This window comes from Heteronotia binoei, chromosome 13, assembly GCF_032191835.1.
Source record: "Heteronotia binoei isolate CCM8104 ecotype False Entrance Well chromosome 13, APGP_CSIRO_Hbin_v1, whole genome shotgun sequence".
Classification (NCBI taxonomy): Eukaryota; Metazoa; Chordata; class Lepidosauria; order Squamata; family Gekkonidae; genus Heteronotia; species Heteronotia binoei.
The window spans coordinates 38,066,063-38,078,428 of NC_083235.1; the positions used below are offsets into that span (position 1 = coordinate 38,066,063).

The window sequence follows — 12,366 nt, forward strand, 5'->3', positions numbered from 1 at the left end:
TTCTTAGCCCCAATGTGCATTACTTTGCACTTGGCCACATTGAACCGCATCTGCCACGTTGACGCCCACTCACCCAGCCTCAACAGATCCCTTTGGAGTTCCTCACAATCCTCTCTGGTTCTCACCACCCTGAACAATTTAGTGTCATCCGCAAACTTGGCCACTTCACTGCTCACTCCGAACTCTAAATCATTTATGAACAAGTTAAAAAGCATGGGACCCAGTACCGAGCCCTGCGGCACCCCACTGCTTACCGTCCTCCACTGCGAAGACTGCCCATTTATACTCACTCTCTGCTTCCTATTACTCAGCCAGTTTTTGATCCACAAGAGGACCTGTCCTTTTACTCCATGATTCTCAAGCTTTCTAAGGAGCCTTTGATGAGGAACTTTATCAAAAGCTTTCTGGAAGTCAAGGTAAACAACATCTATCGGGTCTCCTTTGTCCACATGTTTGTTCACCCCCTCAAAGAAATGCAACAGGTTAGTGAGGCAAGATCTTCCCTTGCAGAACCCATGCTGAGTCTTCCTCAATAACCCGTGTTCATCAATGTGCCTACTCATTCTGTCCTTGATAATGGTTTCTATGCAGCGCTGTCTCCACGGTGTACTAGATTGCTAGTTCAGGAAGCTTAAGTTTAAAAAAACAAAACCCGACAGCATTCAAATATACTAAGCACTTCAAACCGCCCTCTGAAGAGTCCATCGCACCACCCTACTTAGGCTTTTCTGGGTCGTGGAAGCACTTGGGCTGGCCAGAAATGCCGTAGTTGCATCAGGGAGTCGCTGGGCGGCAGCCGAAGGAACTGAGCGGCCAGTCTAGGCAGTGGCTTGTGCTCAGGATACCGGAAGCAAAGGCGATGTTCTTGCATGTGCGTGTGTTGCTGCGCAAGGAGTTTCGCTGAGAGATCCAGAGGTTTTCCACGTCATGGCGGAGAGGATTGAGCAGCGCATTGAGGACCGGATCCCTGAGCTAGAGCAGCTGGAGAGGGTCGGGTTGTTCACTCGCAAGGAGATCAAGTGAGTGAGGCAAAGGCTGCCTTAAGAGTCGCGGAGAGAACAATTCTGACTGTCGGGTCGTACGGTTACGAAGCTCCAGGCGGTACCTGGAGATTTCGTGGAATTACAGCTGGTCTCCAGATTAATGAGATCACTTCCCCTGGAGAAAACGGCTGCTTTAGATAATAAAATCCATGGCATTATACCCCACTGAGGTTCCTTCCTTCACCAAACCCGGTTGTGCACAGGTTGCACCCCCAAATCTCCAGGAATTTCTAGTCAACCGTAGAACTTGGGAGGGGAACCAAAGGCTAGATTTGATTCTGGGGCTAAGAACTTGGCTGAAAACAAATTCGTTGCAAAAACCCGTATATACGCGAGGCCACAAATTGCTGTAATAAATCTAGAAGTAACTACTCCTGATTCCATTTATTAATGCTGATTCTGATTCATAAATGTTTTTGACCAGGGCTTTTTTGTAGAAGGAACTCCTTTGCATATTAGGCCACCCCCCTCTGATGTAGCCAGTCCTCCAATAACTTACAGGGCCTACTTGATTTCTCTGTAATCAAGGGATCTACAAATGGATTTTTATTAAATCAGCTTCTCAATACTTTGCTCTATTAAACCGGCAATTATAATTATGTTTTGAATCAATTATGTTTTGAATTAATTCACCAAATTGTTTCCAAGATTAAGGCCAGTTCTGCACTAGACCTTTAATTCTGGTTCAGCTCTGTCCCCAAACTGATTTCCTGCACTAGATTCATAGAATCATAAACTCATAGAGTTGGTTTCTATAATTCCATGATTCAAGTGTAGAATGTCAGTTTGGGGACAGGGCTGAACCAGGATTAAAGGTCTAGTGTGGAATTGGCTTAAATGAAAGTGTAGTTTGAAAGTGAGCTTTAGGTATCACATTAACAGCTTGCACAGATTATGCACAGAAATGTTTGCAAATATGGGGGCAGCATGTGATAAAAGGAAGGAAGTAGGTGATCAGATATGAATTGTGATTAGGGTTTGGGATGTTATATGGAATATATACTTTTCTGGTGCTCTTCAGTTTGAGCACAGTTAGTTACATCCCTAGTTTGTTTGTTTATAAATTAAATTTATGGTTTGCCCAAAACCTTTGTTCACAATAAATACAATAAATAAAATACAATATGAACATTATTAAATTATTAAATCATTCAGTATAATCTTAAAAACAATTCCCAGATGGTGTCCATTAGTCAAACCAGTTTCAGGCTGTGTTCCCACCTCATGGGTAAGGTAGGAGGCCACAAGAAGAGAGATGATGGAAGAAAAGAGGGGGTTGCCAACCATGATAGAGCCTGTCACTGTCCTCAACCAAAAGTCTAGTGGAACATATCTGGCTTGCAGAATTGCATTAAATCCCACAGGACCTTGATGTTGCTTGTCAGAGTGTTCCACCAGGTTGGAGCTAGGGCTGAAAACGCCCTGGCTTTGGTTGAAGACAGCTGGATGTCTATGGGGCCAGGCATCACCAGCAGATTGTTTTCAGCAGAGTGCAACACTCTTTGGGGGGGCATACCAGAGGAGGTGATCCCAAAGATACATAGGTCCTTGATCACTCATGGCTTTAAAGGCTAGTACCAAAATCTTGAAACTGTCTTGGTATTCCACTGAAAGACAGTGTGGCTGGCACAGCACGGGTTGCATGTGTGCTGTCTGTGACTTTCCTGTCAGGACTCACACCACCACATTCTGGATTAATTGGAGTTTCCAGGTCAGCCTCAAGGGCAGGCCAGCATAGAGTGAGTTACAGTAGCTAGCCTGGAAATGACTATTGCATGGATTATTGTGGCTAGGTTAATGCGTGGCAGAAAAGGAGCTAGTTGCTGTGCTTGGTATAGGTGAAAGAACACCAGTCTGGCAACATTTGTGACCTGAAACTCCATAGATGGTACCCTGGATCACGTCCAGCTCTTGACAGTTTGCAGTGGTGTCAATGGTGCTCTGTCAGGAGTGGGAAATTTGTACACATACACCCCTGCCACAGAACCTCTGTCTTTGTTGGATTCAATCTCAGCTGGCTCTTTTTTAATCACCCCACTGCAGCCTCCAAACCCATGGCCAAATTATGTGGGGTGGTGTCTGGGTGGCCATTCATTAACAGATATAGCTGGGTTTTATTAGCCCAAAACTCCACACAAGTTGGGTGAGGGGGCACATATAGATTAGCCTCTCTCCTGCCCCACCCCCACATTTCCCAACAAAAACTTGCTCATTCAGAAAGGATGTGTATATTCTGCATATAAAAACATAAGGAGAGCCCTGCTGAATCAGACCAAAAATCCATCTAATCTAGCATTCTTTTTTCCAGGGTGGCCAAGTGTGTGTGTCTGGGAAGTCCTCAAATCAGAGCATGAAGCCATTGGCTTTGCTGCACTGCTGCCTGCCACTGGCATTTAGTCATGGCTTATATTTATGGATAGGCTTATCCTCCATTAATGTACTTCATTCCATTAAAAATATAAAGATAGACTAAATTAGAGTTGAATAAAGTTAAGATGATGTTTTGTTCTCCTGAGAAATGTTTAGCACATAAATATAGATATCAGATGACTGTATGCTCCTTGCAGACATAAGCATGATGCATCCTGGGTTTTTATGAACCATCTGCTTCAAGTGGGGTACAGCCAGGATTGGCTGATAGTTCTGGCAAAGAGATGGCTTAGGCAAGAAGCCAGTGGTATGCCAGGAAACAAAGTGGTGGGCGCTGTTGTATTCGTGGGCACCATGTTTAGGACACTGTTGTAGAAGAATGAACAGAGAAAAAGAGAGAACTGAATACTTTCAAATATTGGCTGTCATCTGATTTCTTCACAAACACATACATACACAGATAATTATTGGAATTTAGAAACAGTATGTGTTTTCTCTGTGAAACTGTGGATAGATGTTTGTCAGTTTAGCCAACACCAGTTGTCATATTTAAAATGCAATTTTTTTCTAAAATGATATAGTGAAGTTATATAGTATGGATTGGAGCCATAACAGGACAATACCTTCTTACATTCCTGTAGGGCAGTTATTAAGAAGACCTCAGCTCTAGAATATAAAATACAACGGAGAGCGCTTCATAAGGAGGATTTTATCAGTTATATTCAGGTAACTTTTATGTAGAGCTCTCCTGTCTTGCTGTTTATCTTAATTATCCCTTTTTTGTCTTTTTTGTTTTTTGTCTTTTCCCCCATCCTTCATTACACAACTCAAAGAAGACTGATTAGTTACTGCTGTGCAGTTTGAAAAATGAAGAATTCTGAACTCTGATTCTGGCTGTGTAGTATTCTGTTATGACATTAACCATTTCCTGACTAAAGACTTGGTCAGTCTTTGTCTGATTTTCTGACTGACTACCTTTTTACAGTGACATCCACTTTCGCCCCCCACCTTTCCTTCAACTGTACTGCTGCTGTAATATACAAAACTAAGTATCTTTGTGGTAGCTCACTGCCAAATAAAACCAAAACTTTATTTTAAAATGTGTTGGTAACGTACACTCCTTCAGGGTGGCTTAGACCCTTTTAGGACTGACGCTGTTTCAGGGGGTTTAATGTCTTTAATTCAAAAATCCTCCTCAGAAATTCAGGCACCACAGGTTTTGGACAGCAAACAGAATACATCTTTATTCACACAAACATAGGCAGGGTTGGGATATTTACACAGGACAGTCTTGTTTTAGTTCAAGATACTTCACTTTAATTTACTCTAGGCAGATGTTATACTGGTATAGCTTATGCAATTACTTTGTTGGTGGCTCTGGGAACACACAAAGTTATGCCACTTCTCCTGCTAATATCTCCTGTTGTTCCTAAGACTTTCTTAGTTTAGACTTCCAGGTAATCTCTATATACCATGAGAATTACCTCAGTTTCGCCTGACCTATGAGACTGTGCTTGTCTCTACCCAGGCCCTTTGGCAAGCCTTTCCAGACTTCTAGTCTTTTCTCAACTAGGTAAAAGCTTTCTTTGAGAAGTGTGAATCTTTTAACACCAAGGAGCTTTCCTGTTTGAGGCTCCTTTTATTTAACTACTCTCTCTAGAGGTAATTAGCAGAATTCGGTCTCTAGCAACAGTTTCCCCTGAAACTGGCTGCTTCTTCACAGATCTGCTCTCTAGGTCTTAACACTTTGACCAACCCTCTCAACTTACTGCTTCTTTTTCTTTTCAGTTCCTCAGAATTCTAAGCAGTCTGATGTCACTGTTCTTAGTCATGTGACCTAACAACTCTTTTGATTCCTTGCTGCTTAGCTAAAAGCCTTGCAGTCCATCACACCTGTCTTCAGGATGTTTGAGCAAATCATTTTGATCCCAGTACTGTGCATACTCATGACCAGTGTTCCCTCTAAGCTGAGTTAGTGTGAGCTAGCTCACAGGTTTTTAGCCTCCTGCTCACGTATTTTTTGTCTTAGCTCAGTAAAAATGGCCCCAGAGCAAACTAATTTATGCAGTAGCTCACAAATTTAATGCCAGTAGCTCACAAAGTAGAATTTTTGCTCACAAGACTCCATAGAGGCTCAAGACAGCCTACTCTGTTACAGGCTGAAGGAGTACCCTTCATATAAAAGGAAGGAAAGGAAATTAGCCAGTCTTGGCAACATTTTGGCAGAATGGGCCCTCAACATTCTGCCACTACACTTCTATCTTTAGGAAGAATGTGGCTTAGCTAGCACTGCATTCTCAAACTTAAATAGAGATTATAGCAATAAATCATATAAATTATTTTAGCAGTTTGTGTGTGGGTGTGTATAACAGCTAAAATTGTAACTGGGATTAATTGACGTTTTGGCTTTTTTCCAGGTCTTGTGTTCCAGACAGCCTCCCTTAATTGTCATTATTTTTTTGTATTTATCTAAATGATAGATGTGTGGGCTTGGCATACTAGCTGCTTAGTCTTGGATAAATTTGCTGTTCTTTACTTCTAAATATTTTCCTTCCTAGTATGAAATCAATCTGTTGGAACTGATTAAGAAAAGAAGAGCGGTAAGTAGACAAGTAACTGAAAATTTGAAGCATCAGTCGGAGAACTTTTAAAAGATTGCAATGCTGATAATTGTGTCTTTTCCCTCCCCTTAGCGCATTGGCTATTCGTTTAAGAAAGATGAAATTGAGTACTCTATCGTGCAGCGGATACATGGCATTTTCAGACGTGCCACAACGAAATGGAAGGTCAGTCTGTTTTTATCCAATAGAAATGGATGGTTTTGTATAATGTCTAATGTAATATGAGATCAAGAAAACAAAATGCATGGTCTGAGCCATCCAAACTGGTATGCCACTTATTTATCTAAAATATTAAATATTAGGGATTTCACTGCTAGAAATAGAATAACCACAGCAGGATGGCATGGAACTGCTTTTGGTCATTTCAGTATTGAAGTTTGTATGGTAAAGATGGGGGATGGCTGGCTTGTTGAGCCTGGAGGGCCAGATCCCCCGCAGCCATGCTGCTCAGGGCCAAACACCTGCCCCAATCACTATGTCACTGCTGCCCCTTGCACTTAGACTGAAGAATTCTGACCCCTCAATAAGAGGCCAGCTGGAAAAACAGACTGTGACAAAAAGACTAATCCTCTAGAAGCAATACAACATTTATAAAGTAGAATAAACGTTAAAAATTAATGCATACATATAGGAATATTGCATAATGCAGCAACACTTCACCATCCTAGAGAGAAATAGTCTTAAAAAATAAGTCCCAAGCACTCCAAAACAATACTATAATGCAGTGTTCCACCATTATTAGGTGCTTTCTGACTTCTCTGAACCTGGAAACTCTTCTCCCAAAGTTGGGGTGTAGGAACCTTGAGCTTGATGATTGCTTTGTCTCTTTGTCAAGAGTACTGGTTCACCCTGCTATATAGCCTCATTTAAAATGTTTACATTCATTTCAAAATAGAACAAGACAAAACCTTCACTGTTTTCAAATATTGCAGTACACAATCTTCTAATCAGCTCCTTTTAATCAGCTGTTCTGGACTCTGTTGAAGCCACTTGCCAGGTTGAAAGCAACATCTTATGTGGGACTTTGCAGCCCTTGATGTGGGGCTTCTCACCACCAGGTAGTCCATGGAAATAGGGTGGATGCCCAGCAAGATTCTGTAATGTGCCACATCCTCTCATAGCACTGCTGGAAGAGAGGGGTCTTGGAGGCTCAGTGGCTTCTGTGTGGACATTGTCCTAAATATTTCCCTTGAATTAGTGTGTTTTTAATGAGGTCTGTTAATGTTGGTGTTATAAAGTCACAGGCTGGATACTTTAGATGCTGTTGGGTATTCTGAAATGCTCACAAATGAATGCACAGCAACTGCATAGTCCAGTGCATAACTTTCTGGGTTTGGATTTGTGGATTCAGTTCTCAGCTCACCTTGACTTTATGTTGAGTTGTCATCTCTCTCCTTACCTGTTATTTGGTGAATAAGTGTGGTCTATTTGCAGGGTTAGCATGAAGAAGAGACATAGTAAACATTTGTAGTTGTACTGCCATACAAAACGATGACAGAAGAGTGGTGCCAGCTGAGAAATCAAGTGAGATCAGTCAGACTTAGAAAGAGCAACTGGTCCAAGTTCACCCAGCAAGGTTTCATGGCTGTGTGGTGGTCTGCACAGGGGTCTTCCAGATCCTAGTACAGCACTAACTACTATTAATATTGGATCTTCTGACATGCTTGGTTTAAATTTTCATTTAATTTCAGATTAAATTAATTAAAAAAATCTTTTTATTTGCTATCTTGATATCTGCTTTAAAATCCTGTGAGTAACTCAAGCAGAGAGAACAAAAAAAAGAGCTGTAATATTTTTTTTATTTTTAAAAAATATATGATAAATTTATTTTAAAAATTCTAAGTGATACAGAACTTTGTTGGGTGAAGTAGTATCAAGTAGATTACTTTCATATATAACAAAATTCTGCTATGCATAAAGTACTATGGTATATATAACATTGTAGAACATCTTATTTAGCATTTAAGATAATGTCCAGTTCGCCAATCAATAGATAAATAAATATCTTATCAAGGAATCTGTTGCATGCTTCATGGTTGCAGAACATGAGTATACATTGTTTCAGTGGCATACAAAGTATGTAAGGAAATGCTTGTTCTTCTGTTTCTGGAGGAGAGGGCTAGAATCCACTGTCACCTAAAGGTGGTTAAGTGATGCTCCTTCATGTCCAGACTACCTCTGCAGATTGTAAAATGTTTGGTTCTGTTCCTATGTTGTTCCGACTTCTTTTGCTGCCCATTGTTATAGGAAGGTTTATTGTGTGTTGGATGAATGGTAGATAGAAAATAGCACTTGTCTGGTCAGCTGTTTCTTTTTCCCTTTGCTTCATCCCAATAGGATGACATTCAGCTGTGGCTGTCTCATGTTGCGTTTTGCAAGAAATGGGTGAGTGTTTGAACATGACTTTTACCATTCAGCCTGCATGAATTGATATAACACACTACAAGGGACAGCAGCACAACATGGGAGAAAAAACTAGAAACATTGCTGCTGCAGGATATTTTATTCTCATTGGAAAATCCCAAATGCTTTTTCCAGAAAAATCAGCTGTCTGTTAGAGGAATGTAAAATATCACTGTATTGTACACTGTGCACTGTAAAATATCACTTGTACAGAGAGCTGGTATCACCTGTCACTTGCATCGACCACTGACTGGAATTGATAAGCTTCTTTCAAGGAAGTACTGGGTACAGTTTTGGCGTTGGTAAAGAAATTGATCAAAATGACTGAAATTGACTTAAGGTTTTATTTGTACTTGGTAACACCAAGTGTTACGTTACTTTATTTGTACTTGGTAACACCAAGTGCACCCTGTCATGGATAGCCTGAGCGCCTCGGGTCTAAGAAGCTAAGCAGGGTCAGCTGTGGTTAGTACATGGATGGGAGACCACCAAGGGATGCTAAGGTCACTATGGAGAGTCAGGCCAATGGGGAAACACCTGTGAATGCCTCTTGCCTTGAAAACCCTATGGGGTCACAATAAGTTGGCTACAACTTGATGGTGCTTTCTATCACTATCAGCATCAAGTGCAGGATTGATCTATTAATTTTTATTTTTCCTTCATGTATGGGATGAAGCTTGGAATACCTCAGATTCTGCAGTCTCTGCAACAGTGGTCCTCTGGAAGAATCAGTTGTGAAAAGAGGGAAACGAGCATTAGCTGTAGGCTTACTAGTGTGACCATTCTTGGGATGCCAGAACAATAACAACAAACCAACACACCACAAACGGAACTCCCCCCTCCCCCTTGCACACAGTGGTTTTAAAGTAGCAAGAGGGTACTTCCTCTTTACTCCTCACTCCCAGTAAGATTGCAAGTTAGCCTCAACAGTTTCTCATGTGAAAAAATGGCTATGTGAACTGTCCTAGATGTTTTCAGAATCTATCAAAAGACAAGAGCATTGTGCTTTCCTGGGTGACCGCAAGCACTGTTTGCCTTACAAAAGAGGCTCATTTGCACTCTTGGTGATATTTGGGTTTTGTTGTTTCTCTTGCCAACTGCTCCTTTGGGAATGGGGGATGCTAAAAGTTAAGTCTCTTGTATTGTCAAGGCGGAGGAATTTTTTCCACTGTTAACTGTGCTATAGAAAAAGCAACAGTATAGCCATCCTCTATAATACAGGTGAGTCTGTTTCAGGCTGAAAGGTTAGCAATGCATCAATGCAACTGATGCCTTCTGTCTCCTAACAGAACAAGAAGATACAGCTGAGCAAAGTGTTTTCTTCCCTCTTGGCTCTTCATCCAAATAAACCAGGTACAATAACTAACAGCAGTAATTTGCAAACAAGGAGTTATGATAAACTAGTAGCGGAACATGTTTGAGGCTTGTTTCTTTATTTTTTATTTCTTTCTTGGGAAAAAAACACAGAAAAAAGTACAAGGGGGAGGACCTTAAAATCCAACTAAACAAAGTTAAAAAAAAAAGATATATATACATAAATTAGAGACAATGGTGGCAGATCTATAATAAGTTTTTATAAACAGTTTCCAAATATCTAAAAATAAGCCCATACGCAATTGTTGTGTTTATGCCATACATTCAGATATTGATAGAGTTCTGAGGTTCTCAGTACATTGATCTGTGATGGTATTCACTGCTACTGAGTAATAGCACTTTTTCCAGAGGGGTTTTTTTTATCTTTCCTGTGTTGCAATACGAGTCTTTTAGCTGTAGTTAGGGCATTTTTGTTGACCATCATTTAGCCTCCCAGAGGTGAGCAGATAATTAAAATAGTTTAAAAGTACATATATTCAAAAATCCATAAACATTCTAATACAAAATGACTTCTTTCCAGGAAAACTTAATGACTGTACATGCCCAAAGCATGTGTTTAAGGAATGCATCCTGTGAGTTACAATGCCAACAATTAGAAACCTTATTCACTCCTTTGCTAAAGAGTCTCTGTGGTGTCCAGTGTACCCTAAAAATAGTTTTTTGTTCAGTGAGTTGCATCTTAAGATACATGGAGAGAGCTGGTATAAACTCTTAAGGCCATATCCAATTGCTTTGGCAAAACAGGGTGATCTAGTTTGTTTGTTTATTTTATTCGCTTTATATTTTGCCCTCCCTGCCAGAGCAAGCCTGTTCCATTCACTGTTCCATTCATTGCTGAGGCTGCATATTTGAGGCTTGTTTCACATTGAACAGCCAATAGAAGTTCTCAATTAACACTGTGGGTTATGACATCTTTTCTTTGGGTACGTTCCTGTGAAAGTAGCATTGAGCTGAAAAGGGGGAGTGCCTAGCTTCCCTCCTGAGAATGTTTCTTCCAAGTGTTGGGAAAGACTGTTCTGTGCCTGGGGCCTTGGAGAGCAGGTACTGCCCAAAATGAGTATAGAAGATCCTATCCCCTTGTGGATTCATGATTTGTGATTTTACTTCTTCTGGGCCCAATATTGAGATGCAGTCCCCAGCATGTTCTTATTCTTTCTGTGCCATCATAATCATTGCATAGTTGAATGTTACTGGGAATCTCATGATATGGATGCTGGGTTCTGGCAGCAGAAGTTCCCTGTCTCCCAGTACCTGTGGATTTAGCTGTTTGCTGTGATCCCTTGTGAATGGCAAGAGTCCACTGTATTATTGAGCTGCATGGATCTGACGCAGTCTGAAACTGTTTTATGCATTCCATGTTCTCTCATCCAGTTCTTAATTAAATGGGCTTTTGTTGTTTGTGAGCAAGTACAATCCAGATTTTGCCTCCACCATATTTATTATGATGTATCTAGTATGGCTTCGAAACTGCCCTGAGACTGGTGTGTTTATGTGCACACACACACACACACACACAATTTTAAAGTTTATATGCATAGCAGTTACTTGTGTGAAAATAATGTGGTAATCAAAGATTTTAGGTTTTCACGGCTGGTAACATCATTAGGGTTTGTAGAATCTTTCGGGCTCAAGTGCCATGTTCTACTGGAGAAAGTTTTTCTTCCAGACGTTTCGTTCTCGGCTGCGGAGAACATCCTCAGTGGCGTTGCAGCCGGAGCAGGCGCTCTGACCTTCTTGGCGGCTGTGGTAATCATTCATTCAAAGGTCTTGGCCGGTCATGGTTGGTGTGGATGTGGCAGTGGCTGTGTATTTTCAGACACACAAATGCCTTTCGAGCTTTATGGAAGAGAGGTGGTTGATCCAGGGATTTGCAACTGCCATATGCAGTGAATTGATGGTATCAACATTAATGCATCGGTGGGTGGAATAGAGTAAGCTGAATGCAGCATAGATACTTCTGCATGGAATAAAATCTTACTTCCTGTTAGTTTTGCAGCAGCTGTATGCAGTTACAGCCAGTGTCTTTCTGTTACAGCTCTGTGGATTATGGCTGCAAAATGGGAAATGGAGGATCGCCTGTCATCTGAAAGTGCCCGACAGTTATTTTTACGGGCATTGCGCTTCCATCCAGAGTGTCCCAAACTTTATCAAGAGGTAGCACATGGTTTTGCTTTATATATAAATATTTACATTTCTTATTTATACATACTGTTTAGCTATATATGTTTCTTATATATAAGAATAAGATTTCTTATACATGAGTATATGTATTTCTTATGTATACATACTGCTTAGCTTGTAGAGTTCTGTGTTCATAGAAAACATCAGTAGGTTTTCTCTTGTTCTCCAGTAAATAGTAAAACGTCCAGTAGCACCTTTAAGACTAACAAATGTTATTGTAGCATAAGCTTTTGAGAAGCGCAGCTCTCTTCATCAGATGCATTTGGTGAATAGAGCTGTGTTTCTCGAAAGCTTATGCTACAATAACATTTGTTAGTCTTAAAGGTGCTACTGGACTCTACTATTTTACAGCAACAGACTAACATGGCTATATC

The 12,366-nt window shown here is 40.7% G+C and overlaps 1 protein-coding gene across 1 annotated transcript in view; it reads left to right on the forward strand.

Annotated features, from left to right (window-relative positions):
• The first annotated feature begins 756 nt into the window (after nucleotides 1-756).
• The window catches only part of UTP6 (UTP6 small subunit processome component), a 35,545-nt gene continuing 23,935 nt past the window's right edge, over nucleotides 757-12,366 (forward strand). The window contains exons 1-7 of the mRNA XM_060253526.1: nucleotides 757-1,019; nucleotides 4,055-4,139; nucleotides 5,972-6,013; nucleotides 6,107-6,199; nucleotides 8,372-8,419; nucleotides 9,727-9,790; nucleotides 11,847-11,965. Of these exons, the coding sequence (XP_060109509.1) occupies nucleotides 928-1,019; nucleotides 4,055-4,139; nucleotides 5,972-6,013; nucleotides 6,107-6,199; nucleotides 8,372-8,419; nucleotides 9,727-9,790; nucleotides 11,847-11,965 (543 nt within the window). The 5' untranslated portion in view covers nucleotides 757-927. The remainder of the gene's footprint in view (nucleotides 1,020-4,054; nucleotides 4,140-5,971; nucleotides 6,014-6,106; nucleotides 6,200-8,371; nucleotides 8,420-9,726; nucleotides 9,791-11,846; nucleotides 11,966-12,366) is intronic.